A 20,453-nucleotide genomic window follows, 5' to 3' on the forward strand; every position below is an offset into this window, starting at 1 on the left:
CCATGACTCCATGCCCAATGGTTTGAACCTCTCGCACTATGCATGCCTCCCTACTTGAAAACATCAATCATCCCACCAAAACTTAAACAAAACCCAAAGAAGTCCATAACTAGCCTAAAATCATCCTCAACAAAGCTAAATCAGAAAGAGAGAGCCCTCTCTAATTGCAGGTAGGCTAGGACCTGCAGTCCAAAGATTGGTTTGTGGTTACCTCGGCCGTATCCCTTAAGGATCCAAGGGACAACCTGAGTGATAACAACGGGGGGCAACTTCAAGGAGTGAAAAAGTAATTTTTTCCCGATTGCAAAAGTCATGAACCGAAAAATATCCTTCCAACAGATTTAACCATCTATCTATGACATCTGCATCTATCTGGCCTTCAAATATGGGAATGTCAAAATTAACTTGTACCTTAAAAGAAGTGGTGCCTCCAAAGTGGCTACTAAATGAAGATTCATCACATGTGAGTAGTAATCAAAGGATCTGGATAAAGTTATCCATCATCGTTTTCCTCTATTTATCAATGGTCTCCTCAAGAAGTATTTTAAAATGATCTCTTTCTCCCTCGTCTTTCTTTTCTTCCACCATGGGAGGTCGTCGGGGTTTGCGAGGCTGATCTTGAAAAGGTTCAACCAATTCGAGCGCTAACTCCTTATACCCTAACCTCGTTAGGGACATGCAAAGAAAAATAGAAAAAGAGCAGACCACTCTGATACCACTGATCTAGACTTATGCAGGAATGTAATAGAATAGAAATATAAACATAAACATAGATATGTAGTAGAAATAAAAATTCATTTCATTAATAACAAAGAACTAAAATATGCTTACATACATAATGGAAATAAACTATCTCAGGCAATGGTATCTTATATATGAGAAGAGATGTTACAACTACATGCGTCTAAACTATGTTACAATGAGGCTCAAGGGCCTTTTTGTTATTCAACATCAAAGAAAATTCCTAAACAACCAAAACCATAACCCGAGGAGATGAAACACCAAGAGTTTGTGGGTCCCGTTGGGGTGAGTGGGGCAACCAAATTCCCGAGGTCGTTACTTGGTAATATGATCTTCGTTTGCCGTGTACGATACCTTATTGGAAAGTTCTCTCTGAATACTATAGGGTTTGTCACAGGCCCCAACCTATGGCTACAATTCTGCTGCAGACCTCATAAAATGATGTTTAGGGGGTCAAAGCAACTCACGAAATTCAAGACTCAAAAAATTACTGAAAATAGTAAATGCTGCAATAATCAAGGAAACAGATGAAACTGACTAGGGGTCAATTTGGATTATGTAGGTGGCCACAAATATCCACCTGGACCATTCGATCCTCTTACAAAAATAAGGATGCCACTGTTGTAGCCAAAGAGAGACCCTGCCTATAACCTAGGGCTTAGAGGGGATTAGTTCAAGATCATCCTTTCAACTTTGATAGAAAGTGAAACTATGTCCATTTTTTGACCAATATACTCACAATTGGAGTATAACCCATTAATGGTTTCCATGTCACCCTAACCAAGGATATAGGTTTTCATGCATCATTTTTATGTAACTAAGCCTACCCACTAAAGCTCTCTTAGACATGGATTCCACTCTATCCAAGTTGATGTCTTCCCCTAAGGTTAATTCCTTCATTTCCGCCATCGCCTTTACATGTTTTTGGATGCGTTTCTATTTTTCCTTCCTATTACCAAAGTTTGAAAACAACCCTTCTCCTCTTGCTCTTTAAACATTAAAGAAACCCTCACCGAGATGTTCTTCACTAACAACGTCAAGAGGACACTACTTTTCTGTTGACCGGTGGGAGTTTCTTTGAGATAATGAGCACCTCATTCTAACCATTGGGGAAAATCGGTCCCAACTTTCTAATGTAGTGCAAAAAAGGTGTGAAGGGTTCTCTATGCTTTTTGCAGGATCTATTTGGGTAAAAAGTCCGCAGATGTGGACTAGTCTAGACCTTTAACCACAAAAATCCTACCAAGAAACGCCTTCAAGGAACAAGAAGAAAGTAAAGGTAGGAGATAACATTGTCGGAAGATAAAATATAAGGAACCAGAGATTAGGTCGCTGAAATCAAGGCAGAAAGGAAAGCCCTAGCCTATAGCAGGGCCTTTTCTACAACTCTGATGCCATTCCACACTAGAGATCCCACTCCATTACTTGCCAGGAAATACAAAGCTCACATGATACTTCCACCCCACGCTTTCAAAATGGACTACATCCTATCTTAAAAATATATTAACATTGCTTGTCAGTTTCTGTTTCATATAGTTTATGCAAGTTAATATATTTATTTTTTTATATTTTGATTAATTTATTATTTCCATTATTCAAATGTTATTTTTTTGTTTCTTTCCTCTGATTTTGTTGGATATCGTTTGTCGTTACACTATGATGCGATATTATTTTACACATTGAAAATATTTTACAAAAAAAATAATTTATGTCACAATAATATGATGGCTCATTCAATAATGGCATTGTTTAAACATGTTATGTTTTGGATTTTTTGGTTGGAATCTAGCAATTTTTTTGCCAAATCTTAATTTTTATTATCTAAAACGGGTTTTGATTTCATATACGGATTCAACGCCTTGAAGAACCCTGAGGCACTCAGATTTTGGAGAGTTTACAACTCAAACTTGTGATATTAAGAATTCCTTGTCGGATTCTAAGCAAATTGAACCAGAAAATATGCCAAAAACCCTCCAAAACATAGAACAGATAAAATATGACTTGAAGAATATTCTCGATCTCAATAGAATTTATTTTCAACTCACCTCTACCACATGTCATCAACATATCTCTACTTGTTTATTAAACTAGGAATGTGCGATTTAATAATCTTCTCTATCTTGATAGAAGTTTTTTTCAACTCAACTCTGCCACATATCACAATTATATCTCAGTTTGTTTATTAAGCTCATACATATTTATTTTTATTAGTACATGGTATTTATTTAACGTTTTCAATGTCTATTTAGATGTAGCAACCTAGATCCATCTTAAATCTAGATCTACCAAAGGTCGAGAGGGATCAAATATCTTTTCACTCTAAAATAGGTTTGCATATCAAGAGATTTGATCCCTATAGAAGCTTGGTAGATCCAGAGTTAAGATGGATCTAGGTTGGTTTAAGTCCCCCCTTTAAATTTGTTATATTCCACATGAACACCATGGGGAAATACCATGGGTTCTTAATACCATGGACCATTTTTATTTTATTTTTATAGGGATATTTTTATTTCCAATTCTGTGTCAATCTCTAAATTGTAATGCCCCATGTGGATCATGTATGTTGATCCAAATCGTTGGAGGAATGAGACTTAAATATTGACACAATAATAAAAAATTAAAATTTCCGAGTAAGTCACCAATCCCAGTACTATTATGGCCTAGATGCACTCAACTGTAGAGTTCTCATGAGATCTAATGCATTAATGTCACTGTGATCCATATTGTTTAATAAAGGAAACTTCATGAATGGAAAATGAATATGTCACAATTCTTAAGAGAAATTTTGCACAACAATAGTATAATAATAACTCATAATATGGCATGATGCATAAAAGAGATATTGTATAAAAACATTATAATGAGAACTTAATGCGTAAGTGAAATATTGCATAAAAATAACACAAGAGGAACTCAATATTTATTGAAATGGGTAATACACCATGAGACTATATTATGAGAAAAAAGGGTGATTTCCTCCATGGTGAAGTTTCGTATTTATACTTTTTATGGGTATCTTTCACCGAGAGTCATGCCTCCTATTAAATTTCAAATTCCATGGTTTACAAAGTCCATGGGTGAATACCATGGGTGAGTATCATAATTACGGTGCTAAAATTGAAATGATTGTGCAATTAGATTCTCACTTTAATATAAAGATTTATTTTGTTTATTATCATGCATTATCCATGGTTTTAACGACCATTAATAGAAAAATAGTTATTAACTACGGTAATTATTTTCCACTTGGATTAATTAACCCCCCTTGAGAAGCAATGGTCCCCATTACGTATATTTCCTTCCAGGGAAACCTTTGTTGAATAGGAGCATAAATGTGAGTTTTTGGATGACCCAAAACCAATTATTTTGAAGACAGGTTTTGCATGGTTGACCCATAACCATGGGTTTGTGGATGACCCTTAACCATGATGAATGAAGATCCGAGGATAGAGATACCATGTAACGCTTGTGGGCCAGTCGTGATGTTGATAATGTGCGACCTAGAAAATGGACTTCGGTGTCAAGGGTTTTGTGTGGTTGATCCATAACCACGATGAATGAAGATCTGAGGATAGAGATGCCCTATAATGGTTGTGGGCCAACTGTGATGTTGGCAGTGTGCGGCCTAACAAATGGACTTCGGTGGCAATGGCTCTGTGTGGTTGACCCATAATCGTGCTAAGATAGTTCACTTGTTGATCTGCCTAGTAGATATCTAATGGCTTATCTTTTTAACTTCTCACTATCCAATGAGATACTAAGGGCTTCCATCATCTCACTATCCAATTGTGTAAGTGCTTCCTCTAGCAACAGTTTGACAGGATCCCCTGCTCTCTCATTTTTCTTTTCATCTTCCATGTGAGTTTGTCGGGGTCGGTGAGGATAGTCTTGCAAAGGCTGAAATAGTTTGAGTTTGAGATCCTTGTACTCTGACCTCGTTCGGCACATGTGCAAAAAAATAGACAAGAAAAGCCCCACTCTAATATCACTAATATAGATCGTTGGAGGAATGAGACTTAAATATTGACACAAGAATAAAAATTTAAAACTTCCTAGCAAGTCACCGATCCCAATACTACTCTGGCCGAGGTGCACTCAACTGTAGATTTTTCATAAGATATAATACATTAATGTCATTGTGATCCAAGTTATTTAATAAAGGAAACTTCATGAATGACAAATGAATATGTCACAATTCTTAAGAGAAATATTGCACAACAATAGTATAATAAGAACTTAGAATATGGCATGATGCATAAAAGAGATATTGTATAAAAACATTATAATAAGAACTCAATGTGTAAGGAAAATATTGCATAAAAATAACACAAGAGGAACTCAAATATTTATTGAAATGGGTAATATACCATGAGACTACATTATGAAAAAAAGGATGATTTACTTTAGGTGAAGTTTCGTATTTATACTTTTTTATGTGTATCTTTCTCTGAGATTCATGCCTCTTATTACATTTCAAATACCATGGGCAAATACCATGGTTTATAAAATCCATGTGTGAATACCATGGGTGAGTATCATAATTACGATAGTACAATTGAAATCATTGCACAATTAGATTCTTACTTTAATGTTATGATTTATTTTGTTTATTATCAACATTATCCATGGTTTAACCAACCATTGACAGATCCCCGATGGGGGTGGACATGGGCTATGCCCTCATCCCACGCAGCAAACATGCTAGTTATTAATTTTGGTTCACAACGACAGTACTCATATCGTGCAAACCCTTCAAAAGCTAAGTCTTGGTTGTTAAATGGTGCATTGGGTAATTACCTAATGTTCATAACACGGGTGGTGGGTTTTGTGCATAGGGAGAGCTGTAAGGTTCACGACAAAGACCGTGTGTGCTTGCCTGGGTGTTGGCTCAGCTGGCTCAGCACAGTGGTCGACTGCCTTGTTGTAGTCTTGCTTCACACTGATTTTCAAATAAGTATTTGGGACCTGGGCATGACTCTGAGAGGCAGAATTCTTCTCAGCGTTGAGCTTGGATGGGAAATAAGGCAAATTCTCATCAATTCTGAAAGCAAGTTTAAGGTGGACTAGTTTTTGTGTTTCGCGAAGGTAACCCCTCTACTTTGTATTTGGTTCTCTGGATGGGTTTTTGTTTGTTCAGTGGATGTTCTCTGGGTCATTTCCAGATGGAGTCTCGTGGGGTGGAAAATGGACCAAGAGAGTCGCATTGGCAATTCTCGAAGTGGGGATTTCAGGGGTCTGAGTTGGGGGGTTTCAACTGCTCAAGCCCTGGTTGTTGGCATAGTTTCTAGCTTATGTCTGTCTCCACTTGAATTTTACCACCTTCTTTGTTCTAATCTGGCTCTCATGTCCACCTTCTTCATTGTCTTGAGTCAGTGGTTTCTTATAGCTCTCTTTTGCCCTCTATTTTCTCTGTGTTGTTGCTGGTATGGAGTTAATTCCCTATGGGTAGGTTCTCCGGTTAATTGGGTGCATACAGTGATAATTTGGATGGTTCTTTATATAATTTTCGAAGGCATCCCTGTCATAATTCTAGCTTGGAATAAGTTTATTTCTTCTCTTTAAAGGGCTTCTCCTCGTTGGGTGAGTAGTGCTTCAAAACTAGGCAGGCTCCTATGGGTTTTTGGTAGGGGCTTTATCTTTTTCTCTGTTAGGGGGTGTCGAGTCCCTTCTCACATACCGCTCAATAATATTCATAGTCTGATGGCCATGTCGCGCTATCATGGGAGGCCACGTTGTCGGGGCAGCCACCATATCCCTGCAGGTCATCTAGCACACAACCAAAGTTTTTCTTTAGACAATTCAACATGTATGGAACATGACAGTGAGGTGGCTCACACTTTGGTTCATTCTCATGGTTGGGTGGACGTTCTAGCTTCATTGGATTCCATTGTAGAGAAACTTAGAGGACTTCAGGAAAATATGGACATTATTCGAGAACACAGATATGAGGACAGTAATGAGCTGGTTGCATATATGAATGCCATTCAGTTTAGCCAGAACGAGATTCTCAAGCAGTTGGACAATCTTTTTCGAAGACACCGTCGCACGAATGAGCATCTTCGCGATTTGGAAGCTTGAGTTGAACATATCGACTTCCACATGCATGAACATGTTTACTTTCATGTTGGAACTCCTATAGTTCCGCCCCATCCCCCTCCTTAATATGATGTTGTTAGTATTTATGCTCTTTTTGTCTCTTTTTTGCAATGTATGGCTCTTAAGCCTTGTGAAGATAATGCTTGTAAGAATTAATCTTTGGCATACTTTGACCCCAATGCCAACAAGTCTGGTTAGAATGAGGCTCGGGGGGCCATAAAGACACATTTTGTACTGTCTATTTTTATGAGAATATAACTAAAGAAATTTGACTAACAAAAAAATAACTATTGACATAAAAATAACTACGGTAATTATTTTCCACCTGGATCATACATGATGGAGATCTTCCTTGCAAATTTCTTAATGGGATCACGATGTTTAGACCTCAAGCCTTATGTTAACATCTCCTTGATGTGATTAGATGTACAAACACTCAATTAATAAGTCCATCTCCATGAAGCATACACTTAAATCAAGGGGCCAGATGAACTTGAGTGGAACAACTCATCGACAATGTTCCAAGCAAGTGAAAGTTACCTAGTTTTCCAATGATTTTTCCAACAGGGTTAGCATTCGTAACACATGTATAGGTTGGTATTTTGGAATAGAGGATAGGCTTGATTTAGTCCACCTATAAATGATTTATAGCTTTAGATATGAGTGTGTAGTGTCTGTGTCTTAGGCGCCTTATAATGTTATTGGAGACAACTACAATAATTATCTTGTGAATTTGAGGATTTCCTAGCTGGATTAGTATCTTGTAGCACAACATACAACTTCTGCAATTTCAATATATATATATATATCGTTATTATTCATTTGCAGTTTTGATAAATTTATCCCACGATTGTGGTGATAAATTGAAAATATATATTAAACGATGAGTAATGAAATTAAATATAATATCCAATCTTGAACAGTGAACTAGGAAAAAAAAGACATGTTGAATAGTGAAATGTCGGAGAATTTACACTGAAAACGCATTACATGGTTAAGAACATATGGAGAGGAAGGCATCAAATTGCTAAGAAAACAAAGCATTAAATTATAGGTACGGGATTTGTGAGTTTTAATAGTTTCACAAATTAATAACTAGCATTTGCACCAGATGTTGCAAAGAAAACATCGTAAGGCATAAAGTGCGGAAATCCATTATCCATGTAGAGTGTGCATTATTCAACAAGGTGGATCTCTCTAAATTTGTTGCAAACATTTATGTTGTTGCATTGCTAATTTATTTAGAATCTACTACTACCTCCTCTTCTTGGAATATTAAATTTCTTATCACCCCATGATGACAATCCCTCTAATTATTGGAATCACAATTTTTTCCACTTTAGTGGGTTTACCTTCAACCTAAAGAAACATGAATTTGAGTCACTCAATTAAAAAGAAATTGCTAAATTGCTATTTATCAGGTTTTAAGTAAAAACAATTAATAACTCATATTTACAACCCTTGAAATATTTACAACCTTTTAAGTCTTGTATTTATAACCCTTTAAAATGAATCTAACTATCTATATTTTTATTAATAATAAAAAAAATCTTCTTTATAAAACTGACACTCACATGCTACTCCTATTGAAAAGGAATCAATACTCTTTGATAAGCAATATTCTTTGATAAGCAAGGAAAGCATTATACTCTACCTGAGGGAACTCAGTGGGAAAAATTATCAATAACTAGTTAATATTGATTTGCATCAATTTCTTTTGGTCCAATTTCAGACTCATATATGATATATCTATTCAAATGTTTACATAAACCAATATTTCATCCACAGTGGCTAAGAGTAGTATATATCAAAGACTGAAGGCACTGAAATTGCCCAATTCACTCATATATCTACTCAAATTTCTACACAAACCAATATTTCATCCACAATGGCTAAGAGTATATATCAAAGTAGCAGACTGAAGGCACTAAACTTGCCCATTTGAGACTTATATATCTATTCAAATTTTTAAACAAACCAATGTGTGATCCACAGTGGCTAAGAGTATCTATTAAAGTAGCAGACTGAAGGCACTGAACATGCCCATTGCAAAATTCAGACTCATATCTATTCAAACTTTTACACAAACCAATGTTCATCCACATAGGCTAAGAATATATATCGAAGTAGCAGACCGAAGGCACTGAACTTGCCCTTTTCAGATTCATATATCTATTCAAACTTTTACATAAACCAGTGTTTTCATCCACAGTGGCTCGTGATTTTCAAAATATTTATGTATGCCATAATAAGCACTTCACGAATCAACTAGGAATTGAAGGCACTTGCACAAAGAATATAATAACAAAAAACCAATGTATTCTTGCACAATAATATTATTGATGATAACACTATGCATAAATTGCTATTGCTTTGTTGTAAGCCAAAGCAGGATCTTGATCTTCCTTGACACAGATGTTACTGTCAGATGGATTGAGATGAATTTTTGCAGCCCCATTCCTCAATCCAACTTTATTCCTTTTCAATTTTAGGGCCATGAGAATCTGATAGCAGCCAACAACTTTCTTCTTCTCCTTCTCAACCATCTCACCACCATCTTTCTGCTTTTCTTGATCTTTTCCCTGTTCCTTGCATGCACTATTGTTGAAGTCTTGATAGTGAGATTGTTGTTCTTGGGCATCAACAACATTATTAGGTTTAATCGACAGTAATTTTCCCACAATCGAAGGCCTGGGTTCGACAAGATTCCCCATCAAATCTCTGAAACCCACAGCCCCCCCAGTTGCAAGGATGAATCTGTTCATTTTGTGAAGATCTACTCCATCAAGAATCATGGTGCCAAGGTTGAGAATGCCCTGTGGGTGACCAGAAGGACGACGGACCTGCAGTGCCAAGAAACTCATCCCACTGAAAGATGTCCTCCCGTAGCCCTTGAGGAGAGTGGAAAGCAAGACCCTCACAGTGCCTAGCAGGGTATCCCTGAGGCAACCCACGCAGTATATCTCCATCATCACAGCAGAGGTTTCACAGCGGATAAAACTCTCTTCCACTCTGAATATGGCCTTGTCGTTCCATGTAGGGTTTGCGCCCCCTGTTCTGTCAATTTGCATCGTCAGTTTTTTCTCGAAATTGATCCATACAACACAGTAGGTCTGCATCATGCCAAAAATATGCATCTCCTTCAGATCTTGAGCTAAGATGTTGTTAAGCTCCAGCTGTGTGTAAGCTTCCCCCATGATGTAGAGTGAATTTACTGCACAAGGAAACGCAATATTCAAAGACCACCCTGATTGAAATTACAGGAGAAGAAACGCCATGAATGAAATCTTTTCAAATCTAAACATTGTATAGAACCGTCTTATAAGACAAAACACATCATAGACTCTCTAGCTCATGATGATGAAAGCAGATGGAAATCAGTGCAAAAGGCCACCCCAGATGGTCATAATCGAAGCCAAGAAGTAGAAAAACCCATTCATAGATACAACAATAATGGAACAAACAAAAACAAATTTGTACCAAATCCGTTTCTTGTTTCATTTTAGAATTTTATTGTTGTGATTTCCATTTCAAAAATCCATTACTTCACCTGCACCTATAGTCTCAGGCTCTCATATTCATAAAAACAATGTACAAAATTTTGCTTGAGTTAGTTTTAGATTATAAAATCTACCCATTTCAAAACTCCATTGCTTCACCTTCACCTATCTTCTCAGGATCTCATATTGATAAAAACATTGTAGAAAATTTTGGTTGTTAGTGTTGGACTATAAAATCTACCCATTTCAAAACTCCATTGCTTCACTTGCACCTATCTTCTCAGGCTTCCATATTGATAAAAACAATGTAGAAAATTTCGGTTGAGTTAGTTTCAAACCATAAAATCTACCCCAACTTCATATAATGGGCTTGTAATATAGCCTTCTTTCCCACATTTTTTTTATTATAAAATAATGTCAAAGTAAAACGAGAGTTAGAAATATTTTTCAACAATAGTCACTTGCATCAGCTGATTATTATCTCGCTTGGTTTTCATCCTTATGGCTTAATATGGACGGACCATTTTCTGCAAGATTAGGAAAGCCTATTGTGTCTTTGAAAGATCGATTTGATTAATGAAGGACATAAGTTAAAAATGCAGTGATCATCCTGTAAACAAATATATATACTCTATATATATCAAAGCAGCAGACTGAAGGCACTGAATTTGCCCATTTCAGACTCATATATGATATATCTATTCAAATATTTACATAAACCAATATTTCATCCACAGTGGCTAAGAGTAGTATATATCAAAGACTAAAGGCACTGAATTTTCCCAATTCACTCATATATCTACTCAAATTTCTACACAAACCAATATTTCATCCACAGTGGCTAAGAGTATATTTCAAAGTAGTAGACTGAAGGCACTGAACTTGCCATTAGAGACTTATATATCTATTCAAATTTTTAAACAAACCAATGTGTGATCCACAGTGGCTAAGAGTATCTATCAAAGTAGCAGACTGAAGGCACTGAACATGCCCATTGCAAAATTCAGACTCATATCTATTCAAACTTTTACACAAACCAGTGTTTCATCCACATAGGCTAAGTATATATATCGAAGTAGCAGACTGAAGGCACTGAACTTGCCCTTTTCAGATTCATATATCTATTCAAACTTTTACATAACTAGTGTTTCATCCACAGTGGCTCGTGATTTTCAAAATATTTATGTATGCCATAATAAGAACTTCACGAATCAACTAGGAATTGAAGGCACTTGCACAAAGAATATAATGACAGAAAACCAACGTATTATTGTACAATAATATTATTGATGATAACACTATGCATAAATTTCTATTGCTTTGTTGTAAGCTAGAGTAGGATCTTGATCTTCCGTGGCACAAATGTTACTGTTAGATGGACTGAGATGAATTTTTGCAGCCCTATTCCTCAATCCAACTTTATTCCCTTTCAATTTTGGGGCCATGAGAATCTGATAGCAGCCAACAGCTTTCTTCTTCTCCTTCTCAACCATCTCAGCACCATCTTTCTGCTTTTCTTGATCTTTGCCCTGTTCCTTGCATGCACTACTGTAGAAGTCTTGACAGCGGGATTGCTGTTCTTGGGCTTCAACAACATTATTAGGTTTAATGGACAATAATTTTCCCACAAACGAAGGCTTAGGTTGGACAGGATTCCCCATCAAATCTCTGAAACCCATAGCCCCCCAGTTGCAGGGATGAATCTGTTCATTTTGTGAAGATCTACTCCATCAAGAATCATGGTGCCAAGGTTGAGAATGCCCTGTGGGCGACCAGAAGGACGACGGACCTGCAGTGCCAAGAAAATCATCCCACTGAAATCTGTGCTCCCGTAGCCCTTGAGGAGAGTGGAAAGCAAGACCCTCACAGTGCCTAGCAGGGTATCCCTGAGGCAACCCACGCAGTATATCTCCATCATCACAGCAGAGGTTTCACAGTGGAGAAAACTCTCTTCCACTCTGAATATGGCCTTGTCATTCCAAGTAGGGTTTGTGCCCCCTATTCTGTCAATTTGCGTTGTCAGTTTTTTCTCGAAATTGATCCATACAACACAGTAGGTCGTGCACAACAGATTGCATAGTAGAAACGGGACACATTATTGCAGCAGGGCGTGGAAGAGAATAGGAAGAGCAGAAAGCGGAAACAGTAGGAACAAAAATGGTCGTGGAAGAAAACAGGAAGAGAAGAAAGTTGAAGAGGAGAAACAGAAATGGAGTTGCACGACAGATGTCAACCATATGCCAGTTGAAGGTGCACACCAGCTGTCAAACATAGAAACAAAGTGTAGACGAAAAGCTCACTCAAAGGAAGGCCTATCGGCCTAAATATTGAAATTTTTAAGAAGACTCTGGCCATTTCATAAGCAGCTGAGTTGACAACTAAGTTTTTCTATTGCTGAGTCCCAATCATAGAGGTGTCTATATGAGTTATGTAATGTCTAAGTAGAGCTGTTGAATATGGAATGTGGGTGTAAGTCCTCATCTCTGTCCAACTTATGTCAAAGCAAGGATGCTACATAGGAAGAAAGAATTGGTTAATCGGTTGTGGATGATGGCATTTTTTTCTAGAAAATGTAGTACCTCCTTCATTGATGATCTCTTTTGAGGGGAAGCAGAAGCAAAATTCAATGCAATCCCCACAGACACTAAGATTTCTTCCCTTCCTTCAACCTCTGGTCGAAGAGTAGGATCTATGATGCACAAAAGGCAATGCTTGTCATCAACAAAGTTTTGACCCCATCCTGCAAAATCCTTATCTGATGGTGGCTTCCCAGTAAGAATCTCCAGAAATATAACCCCAAAGGAATAAACATCCCACTTTTGGTTGTGTTTGAGAGTTTTCAATGCCTCTGGGCCCTGGTAAGGAGATACAAAGTTCTTGGATGTGCCTGGACTTCCCAACAAATCAAGTGTTGTTTGCAGGCTATTGCAGGAGCCAGTGGAGCGTTTGCTCCCTGAAAATATACCTTCGAGGTTCCTTAGGTGGATAGCAGAGCTACTATACTTGACACTGGCAGTGTCCAATAGCTTTTCTAGCCCAAAATCTGCTATGTATGGCTCCATGTCAAAGCCCAGAAGGATGTTTCTTGGCTTAACATTTCCATGAACAAACTTCCTTTCATGAAAACAGGGATAGACTCTGCAGAATCCAAAATCTGAACAAGATTCATTGATATTGTTATCTTTAATAAATTCTTATATGAAGCAGCAAAGATGAAGAATCCCGAATAATTTGACACATCACAGAAAGTTGATTCCTATTCCTAAACTTCTCGTTTTCACTTTCAAAGTTATATTTCTTGAAGTTGGAACCAAACTCTATATTCTAGCTCTCCTTGCTTATGTAGAGATGGGGATCTTGTATAATCGCTCTTTAGTTCTTTGATGTAACAACCTTCGTTCACATCTATGATGCTTCTGCCAAAAAAACCTGCAACTTTCACTTTCCTTCATTTTATTATTCCTGGTGTTTGTATCCTTCAGAAAATATAGAAAAGACTTTCAAGGTCTACAGTTTCATACACGGTCATTCTAAAAGGCATGGAGAAATCAGCCTCACTGGTGATGGCTTCAATTTCAGGGACTTGAGCAATTACCAAGCCAATGGGATACTTCTAAATAAGCCTGCAGACTATTTGAAATAATAGCAAATGAAAATTCACTATAATATCAAATGCCACCAAGGTTAGTTGATAACAATCTAGCAAAGATAGTCCCAAGGATTAGCTTGGTTAGAAGATGCTTTAGTGCAAATGCTCAAGGAATTCTCAGGATCAAATGTCATTGAATATCTAGTGGTTACCAATAGTAGCTAAACAGGGGAAAAGTGTGGAATCCATAAGGAACTCATAATATGTAGGCTTGTGATTACCAACAGTAGCTAAACATGGGAGATTGTGGAATCCATAAGAAACTCATAATATGCAAAACAATAACAATACAATGTAATTTTCCCATCAATTCAATCCATACTGTTATGATGCAACACAACATCCCAATACTGTAATGTAATTAATTGAGTCATTATGATGTGTTCAGTCTCCAAATTGAAGTAATTAATGCAGTCATCAATAAAATATGGCTTACCAGGAATATGGTATAATGGACCTGTTCAATATATAACAGCAGAAACATTCCATAGAAACTGATATAAATACTGCAGCTAATTGTTCTCCAGCTAAGTAAGAAGATGTTATGTAGAATAAGATACAAATACAAGCACAGGGTCACTTGTCTTATTTCATGGTCTTCCTAAGAAGGCTTATGAAGGAAGCTGTGTAGCATTCTCATGGTTTTGATAAATTATCATTTGTTGCTGAGATGAACACGTATATATAAATATTCTAACTTGAAAAAAGAGTAGTTTCTTCTTTGTATATGCAAACTATAACGGAACCAATAAATATAATTTTCAATATTGATTTGCATCAATTTCTTTTGGTCCAACCAGCAATTAAAATCCATCCCCTGCCACTGCAACAATAATACACCATATATCACCTTTGTTATGAAACCAGCTCAAGAAAAGATAGAAAAGATAGATCAACGCCTTAGAATTCAGCCTCTTCGAGGGGGCAACCTCCTTTACATTACATAAATGAACAATTCTTGGATGATACAAATGAAAAGACCTCCTTTCTATATATAGGAGTCTAAGGGGTTATAACATAATCAGAGCCGACATAACAATAATAATGTAAGGGCACAATAATAACAATAGTGGGCTTCTATGGGGCACAATAGTAACAATATGGGCACTACATGGATACATCAATATAATAAGTGGGCTATACTAATAACAATAAGGGGTTACCTTTAGTGCATTTGCTATCACAATTGTAACAAAGCCCTTTTTCTCTTTTTTCTTCCAATTGTTGTGGTGTAACCCTTGTAGGTTGTGGAAGGCTGGGAGAAACAACACTTCCATCTTTATAGTTGTGAGGGGTATGCTTCCTGGTTTCCATAATTTTGCTTTCCATTATGTCACAAAGCCCTTTTACTCTTTCCAATTGTTGTGGTGTTGCTCTAAAGAAGGTGTTGCTCTTTGTATCCTCATAATGTGATATCATTTCCTCCATGAAAATTGACCACGTAACAAGTTTTTTATGAGAACAAAGCCCTTCATACCATAAAAATTGATCTGGTTCTAAATATGAAGATGCAATACATACCTTTTGTAACAGTTGTACACCATGTAGATCAAAATATTGCTCCATCTGAAGTATCCAATTTACCGGATCCTTGCCATCAAACTTCCTCATCTTGTGTTTTCTTGATTTTAGGAGCTCGACCTTGAAACGACTGTAGCTTTGTACTTTCAGATCTTTAAGTTCTGAAATTGTGAACTATAGTAGCCCTCTGTATCCTCTTTTCAATGCCACTAGTCTGATCCAAATTGGATTCTCCAAGAAAGAGTTATGCACAATCTCCCGTAGTGACCTGATTATAGACTAGTTCAGTAGAGCGAACTTGTATGAAGTGCCACGTGTCACTATTTCAACCTTTGACTCTAAAAAATATATAAAAGAAAACTATAGTCCGTCCTCTTTCTGTACCTTCTTAAGAAATTTCAATCCAATGCTCAGAAAGAAAGTTATGACGATGTTCCCCAGGTCACCTGTTTTGAGTGTAATTCAGGAGTCTGCAAAAAGACCAACTTCCTTAGATCATATCTCCGAAAATATCGCGCAAAAATCTCTGAAATTCGGACGCAAGGTTCAACGCGATTTCTTCTCAAATGGGTTTTTTTTGCGACTTCTGAAACATCACAGAAAAAAAGTTATAGCGAAAATTCCACGATGACCTGTTTGGAGCAGCGAAACCCTAGAATCCAAAGCTCTGATACCAAATGTTATGAAACCAGCTCAAGAAAAGATAGAAAAGATAGATCAACGCCTTAGAATTCAGCCTCTTCAGGTGGGCAACCTCCTTTACATTACATAAATGAACAATTCTTGGATGATACAAATGAAAAGACCTCCTTTCTATATATAGGAGTCTAAGGGGTTATAACATAATCAGAGCCGACATAACAATAATAATGTAAGGGCACAATAATAACAATAGTGGGCTTCTATGGGGCACAATAGTAACAATATGGGCACTACATGGGTACATCAATATAATAAGTGGGCTATACTAATAACAATAAGGGGTTACACTAGTATTATAGGGGCCTAACAACCTTCCCATTAAAACCGAGAATGAGCTGCAAGTAAAATGTGAGAACGCGGATGCCTCATAAGCATGGAGTTAAGTTTGATCCCTGAGCTTTGCTACAATCCTCAACTGTAGAAATATTGAAATTTTTAAGAAGACTCTGGCCATTTCATAAGAAGCTGAGTTGATAGCAGAGTTTTTCTGTTGTTGAGTCCCAATCATAGAGGTGTCTATATGAGTTATCTCAATGTCTAAGTAGAGCTGTTGAATATGGAATGTGGGTGTATGTCCTCATCTCTGTCCAACTTATGTCAAAGCAAGGATGCAACATAGGAAGAAAGAATTGGTTAATTGGTTGTGTGATGGAATTTTTTCTAGAAAATGCAATACCTCCTTCATTGATGGTCTCTTTTGAGGGGAAGCAGAAGCACAATTCAATGCAATCCCCACAAACACTAAGATTTATTCCCTTCCTTCAACCTCTAGTCGAAGAGTAGGATCTATGATGCGCAAAAGGCGATGCTTGTCATCAACAAAGTTTTGACCCCATGCTGCAAAATCCTTATTTGAAGGTGGCTTCCCAGTAAGAATCTCCAGAAAAATAACCCTAAAGGAATAAACAACCTGCAACTTTCACTTTCCTTCATTTTCTTATTCTCGGTGTTTGTATCCTTCAGAAAATATAGAAAAGACTTTCAAGGTCTACAGTTTCATACACGGTCATTCTAAAAGGCATGGAGAAATCAGCCTTACTGGTGATGGCTTCAATTTCAGGGACTTGTGCAATTACCAAGCCAGTGGGATACTTCTGAATAAGCCTGCAGACTATTTGGAATAATAGCAAATGAAAATTCACTATAATATCAAATGCCACCAAGGTTAGTTGATAACAATCTAGCAGAGATAGCCCCAAGGATTAGCTTGGTTAGAAGAACTCATAATATGCAGGCTTGTGATTACCAACAGTAGCTAAAGAGGGGAGATCGTGGAATCCATAAGAAACTCATAATATGCAAGCGATTGAAGGGCTATCTTTGCAAAAAAAATAAAAAAAAACCATGCAGAAACGAATTGAACGAGATTTCCTGCAGATATACATGAAATGGAAAAAAGAGAACAAGAGAACCCACCATAATAGGCATTTGCCAAGCTTCCATGTGGAATGTAGTCATAAACCAGCAATTTTTCCTCTATACCCCAATAGAAATCTCGGAGGCGAACAATGTTGGGATGTTTAACCCTACCGATTGCTTTAGCTTCTGCTTCAAAATCCTTGTACCTTTCCAAACCACCATCACCAAGTCGCCTTACTGCAAAAGTCAGCCCATCTTCCAGAACTGCCTTATACAATATAGTATAACCACTGGCACCCAATATATATGCAGAGGCTCTGAGTAGCTTATCTAATTCCATGTCAAGATCTCCATTTAATGTCACAAAAGTTCCTTGTTGTTGATCTCCATTGTCCGAGACACTTCCATCTGAGCTCTCATCAACTTTTTTAAGGCAGAGCCATCCAACTCTACCCGAACTGGAAGAACAGTCTCCATTGTCATCCAACTGAATATTCCTGGTATTAGGCCCATCCTCTGACTCCTTCTTTCTTCTTGTTCCCCAGTAACGGTACATAAAAACTACGCAAAGGAGGCTTATCCCTGCAAAATCGCCAACTACAATGGCAGCTATGGTGCCTTTACTCAGACCTTTTCCCTTGTTGATAACAGGCATGGCTGCAATTGCTGAAGGTGAGCTGATTTTTGGAGGATCTGAGAGTGTTGAAGGAATTGAACATAAATTTGTCAGTGGGTGACCACAAAGACCTGGATTACCAACAAAAGCATCATTTTTCTGATGCAAAAGAGCTCCAAACTGTGGAATGGGTCCAGTCAAAGGCACAAGGTTACCCCTGGCGTAAAAATTGCAGACGAAAATTCGCAGGCGTCTTCAACAACACCCAACACGAATCTGAAGAAAAATTTTGACAACGGCAATGGATTTCTCAACGGCTTTTCTTCCTCTGGGGTGGATTCACCCTCAACTCCTGCAGATTCAATCACAAAAACCATTTGGACGACAGATTCAATCACGAAAACCATTTGGACGCAGCAGTCGTCGTCAGATGATTCATCTTTGACCTTATTTGATCCGGATCTCATTTCTACATTCAGGAAAGCCATGGATAAAATTTGCCCCAGAGATTCGATGGAGCCCGTTTCAGAGGTCTGTTAGGCAGCACGGGAAGCAAGAGCGGAGAAGATGAAAAGGGTACCCCAGGCAAATCTTTTAGGCTCCGATCTAGAAGCATTCAGGCGAGGGTTTGCAACTGTTTCAAATATCGTGAACAGTTGCAACCACTCAACTACCTTCCCTTGATCGAACGATTAACAATCTTCTAATCGTCTAACACATAATCTAACGGCACACAGGAATGACAAGTGGATTTTAGGGAAGTTCACTTCAGAGGGAAACACCTTACGACGTAAATATCTAAATATTGTCTTCGAAATAATATAAAGGGCAAGTAAAAAGAAAAAAGAAGAAGCAAAAAGTCATTAAAATATCATCATTAAATCACATTATAAAATATTTAAAAGAAAATAAATATTTAAATAATGTCTTCGAAATAATATGAAGGGCAAGTAAAAAGAAAAAAGAAGAAAGAAGCAGCAAAAAGTCATTAAAATATCATCATTAAATCACATTATCATATCAAACAGAAATTAAAGAGTTTAAAAAAAAAGAGATGAGAAAAATCGAAATAAAACAAAAATTAAAACCTATAAAACTTTAAAAACAAAATATTAACTAATTGCACTACATATATAACAAAATTTTAAAATTTCTCTTGAAAATATAAATTTATAAGAAAAATAAATTAAAAATACAATAATAATAATAAAGATTTACCACTTTACTTGGTTCCAATGTATTAACTAAAATTACTTTATCTTATCTAAGAATTTGTATTTCTTGGACATGAGGAAACATGTTAATAACCCCAAACCTAGAGATGTACCAATAATGAAACCCTAATCTTAGTTCAAGGGTCTCCAAGGTCCAGAACCAAAAATACCTTGAAAGTATTAACTAAAATTACTTCATCTTATCTAAGAATTTGTATTTCTAGGACATGAGGAAACATGTTAATAACCCCAAACCTAGAGATGTACCAATAATGAAACCCTACTCTTAGTTCAAGGGTCTCCAAGGTCCAGAACCAAAAATACCTTTTGTTCAAGGGTCTCCAAGAATTTGGTTTTTTAGTTGAAAGGTCTAAAAACACTTGACGATTCCCATTTGTCAAATCAGATACTCCGTCAAAATAATAACAATTTTCTGGCAGTTAAGGGAATGGTAAATCTAGTTTTGATATAATCAAAATATCATTAAAAAATTCTTCTAGTGTCTAAAATGTTTTCAAGCCCCTCATCGGATTGTACTTCCTCATTCCAAACCAAAAACTGACCATTCAGACGATCAACACATCTTTTACCTAAAATAGAATACTTTTGCACATACTAATTTTCACCACAGTGCAATTTGATTTCTTCTCTATTTGAAGATCGGAAAGAAAAAGGCAGAAAGATCTTCGGATGATACCTTCACTGGTCATGGAACCCATTATCATCATGAACCTTTTAATACATGCTTGACATTCCTTTTTACGACCCTTGGGCATTAACTAGACACTAATTCCAAGGATCTTGAAAATATCAGCTAGAAACATTGTGAGTTTATCAGCCAGTGGTGAAATAGTGGCAGAAAATCAGGAGATGATGGAAAATTTCATTATCCAACACAATTGCACTAGCTTAATTTTACCAGCCACTGCAAACAGTGTTTTATAGCTGAAAACACATCATTATCATGCAAGTAAACTATATATGCATTAGTATAATTTCTCTTTTTAGCTGCTGCTTTTTCTTCAGATATGGTAGTATGATTTGTTGGTTACGTA

The 20,453-nt window shown here is 36.9% G+C and overlaps 2 protein-coding genes across 2 annotated transcripts in view; both read right to left on the reverse strand.

Annotated features, from left to right (window-relative positions):
• LOC149198873 (adenylosuccinate synthetase, chloroplastic-like) overlaps positions 1–20,453 on the reverse strand; it is a 186,184-nt gene that overhangs the window by 110,065 nt on the left and 55,666 nt on the right. The gene's annotated exons all lie outside the window — the stretch shown is intronic.
• On the reverse strand, positions 12,830–18,672 carry LOC149198875 (putative LRR receptor-like serine/threonine-protein kinase At4g37250). The gene is made up of 3 exons (XM_089400392.1): positions 18,482–18,672; positions 17,499–18,437; positions 12,830–13,475 (listed from the first exon to the last, which is right to left on the reverse strand). The coding sequence occupies exons 1-3, from the start codon at positions 18,670–18,672 to the stop codon at positions 12,830–12,832; spliced, it is 1,776 nt and encodes a 591-aa protein (XP_089256518.1).

The sequence above is a fragment of the Pinus tabuliformis genome, chromosome 2_1 (genome assembly GCF_031772625.1).
Source record: "Pinus tabuliformis cultivar Carrire ecotype Pingquan chromosome 2_1, CPIR1, whole genome shotgun sequence".
Classification (NCBI taxonomy): domain Eukaryota; kingdom Viridiplantae; phylum Streptophyta; class Pinopsida; order Pinales; family Pinaceae; genus Pinus; species Pinus tabuliformis.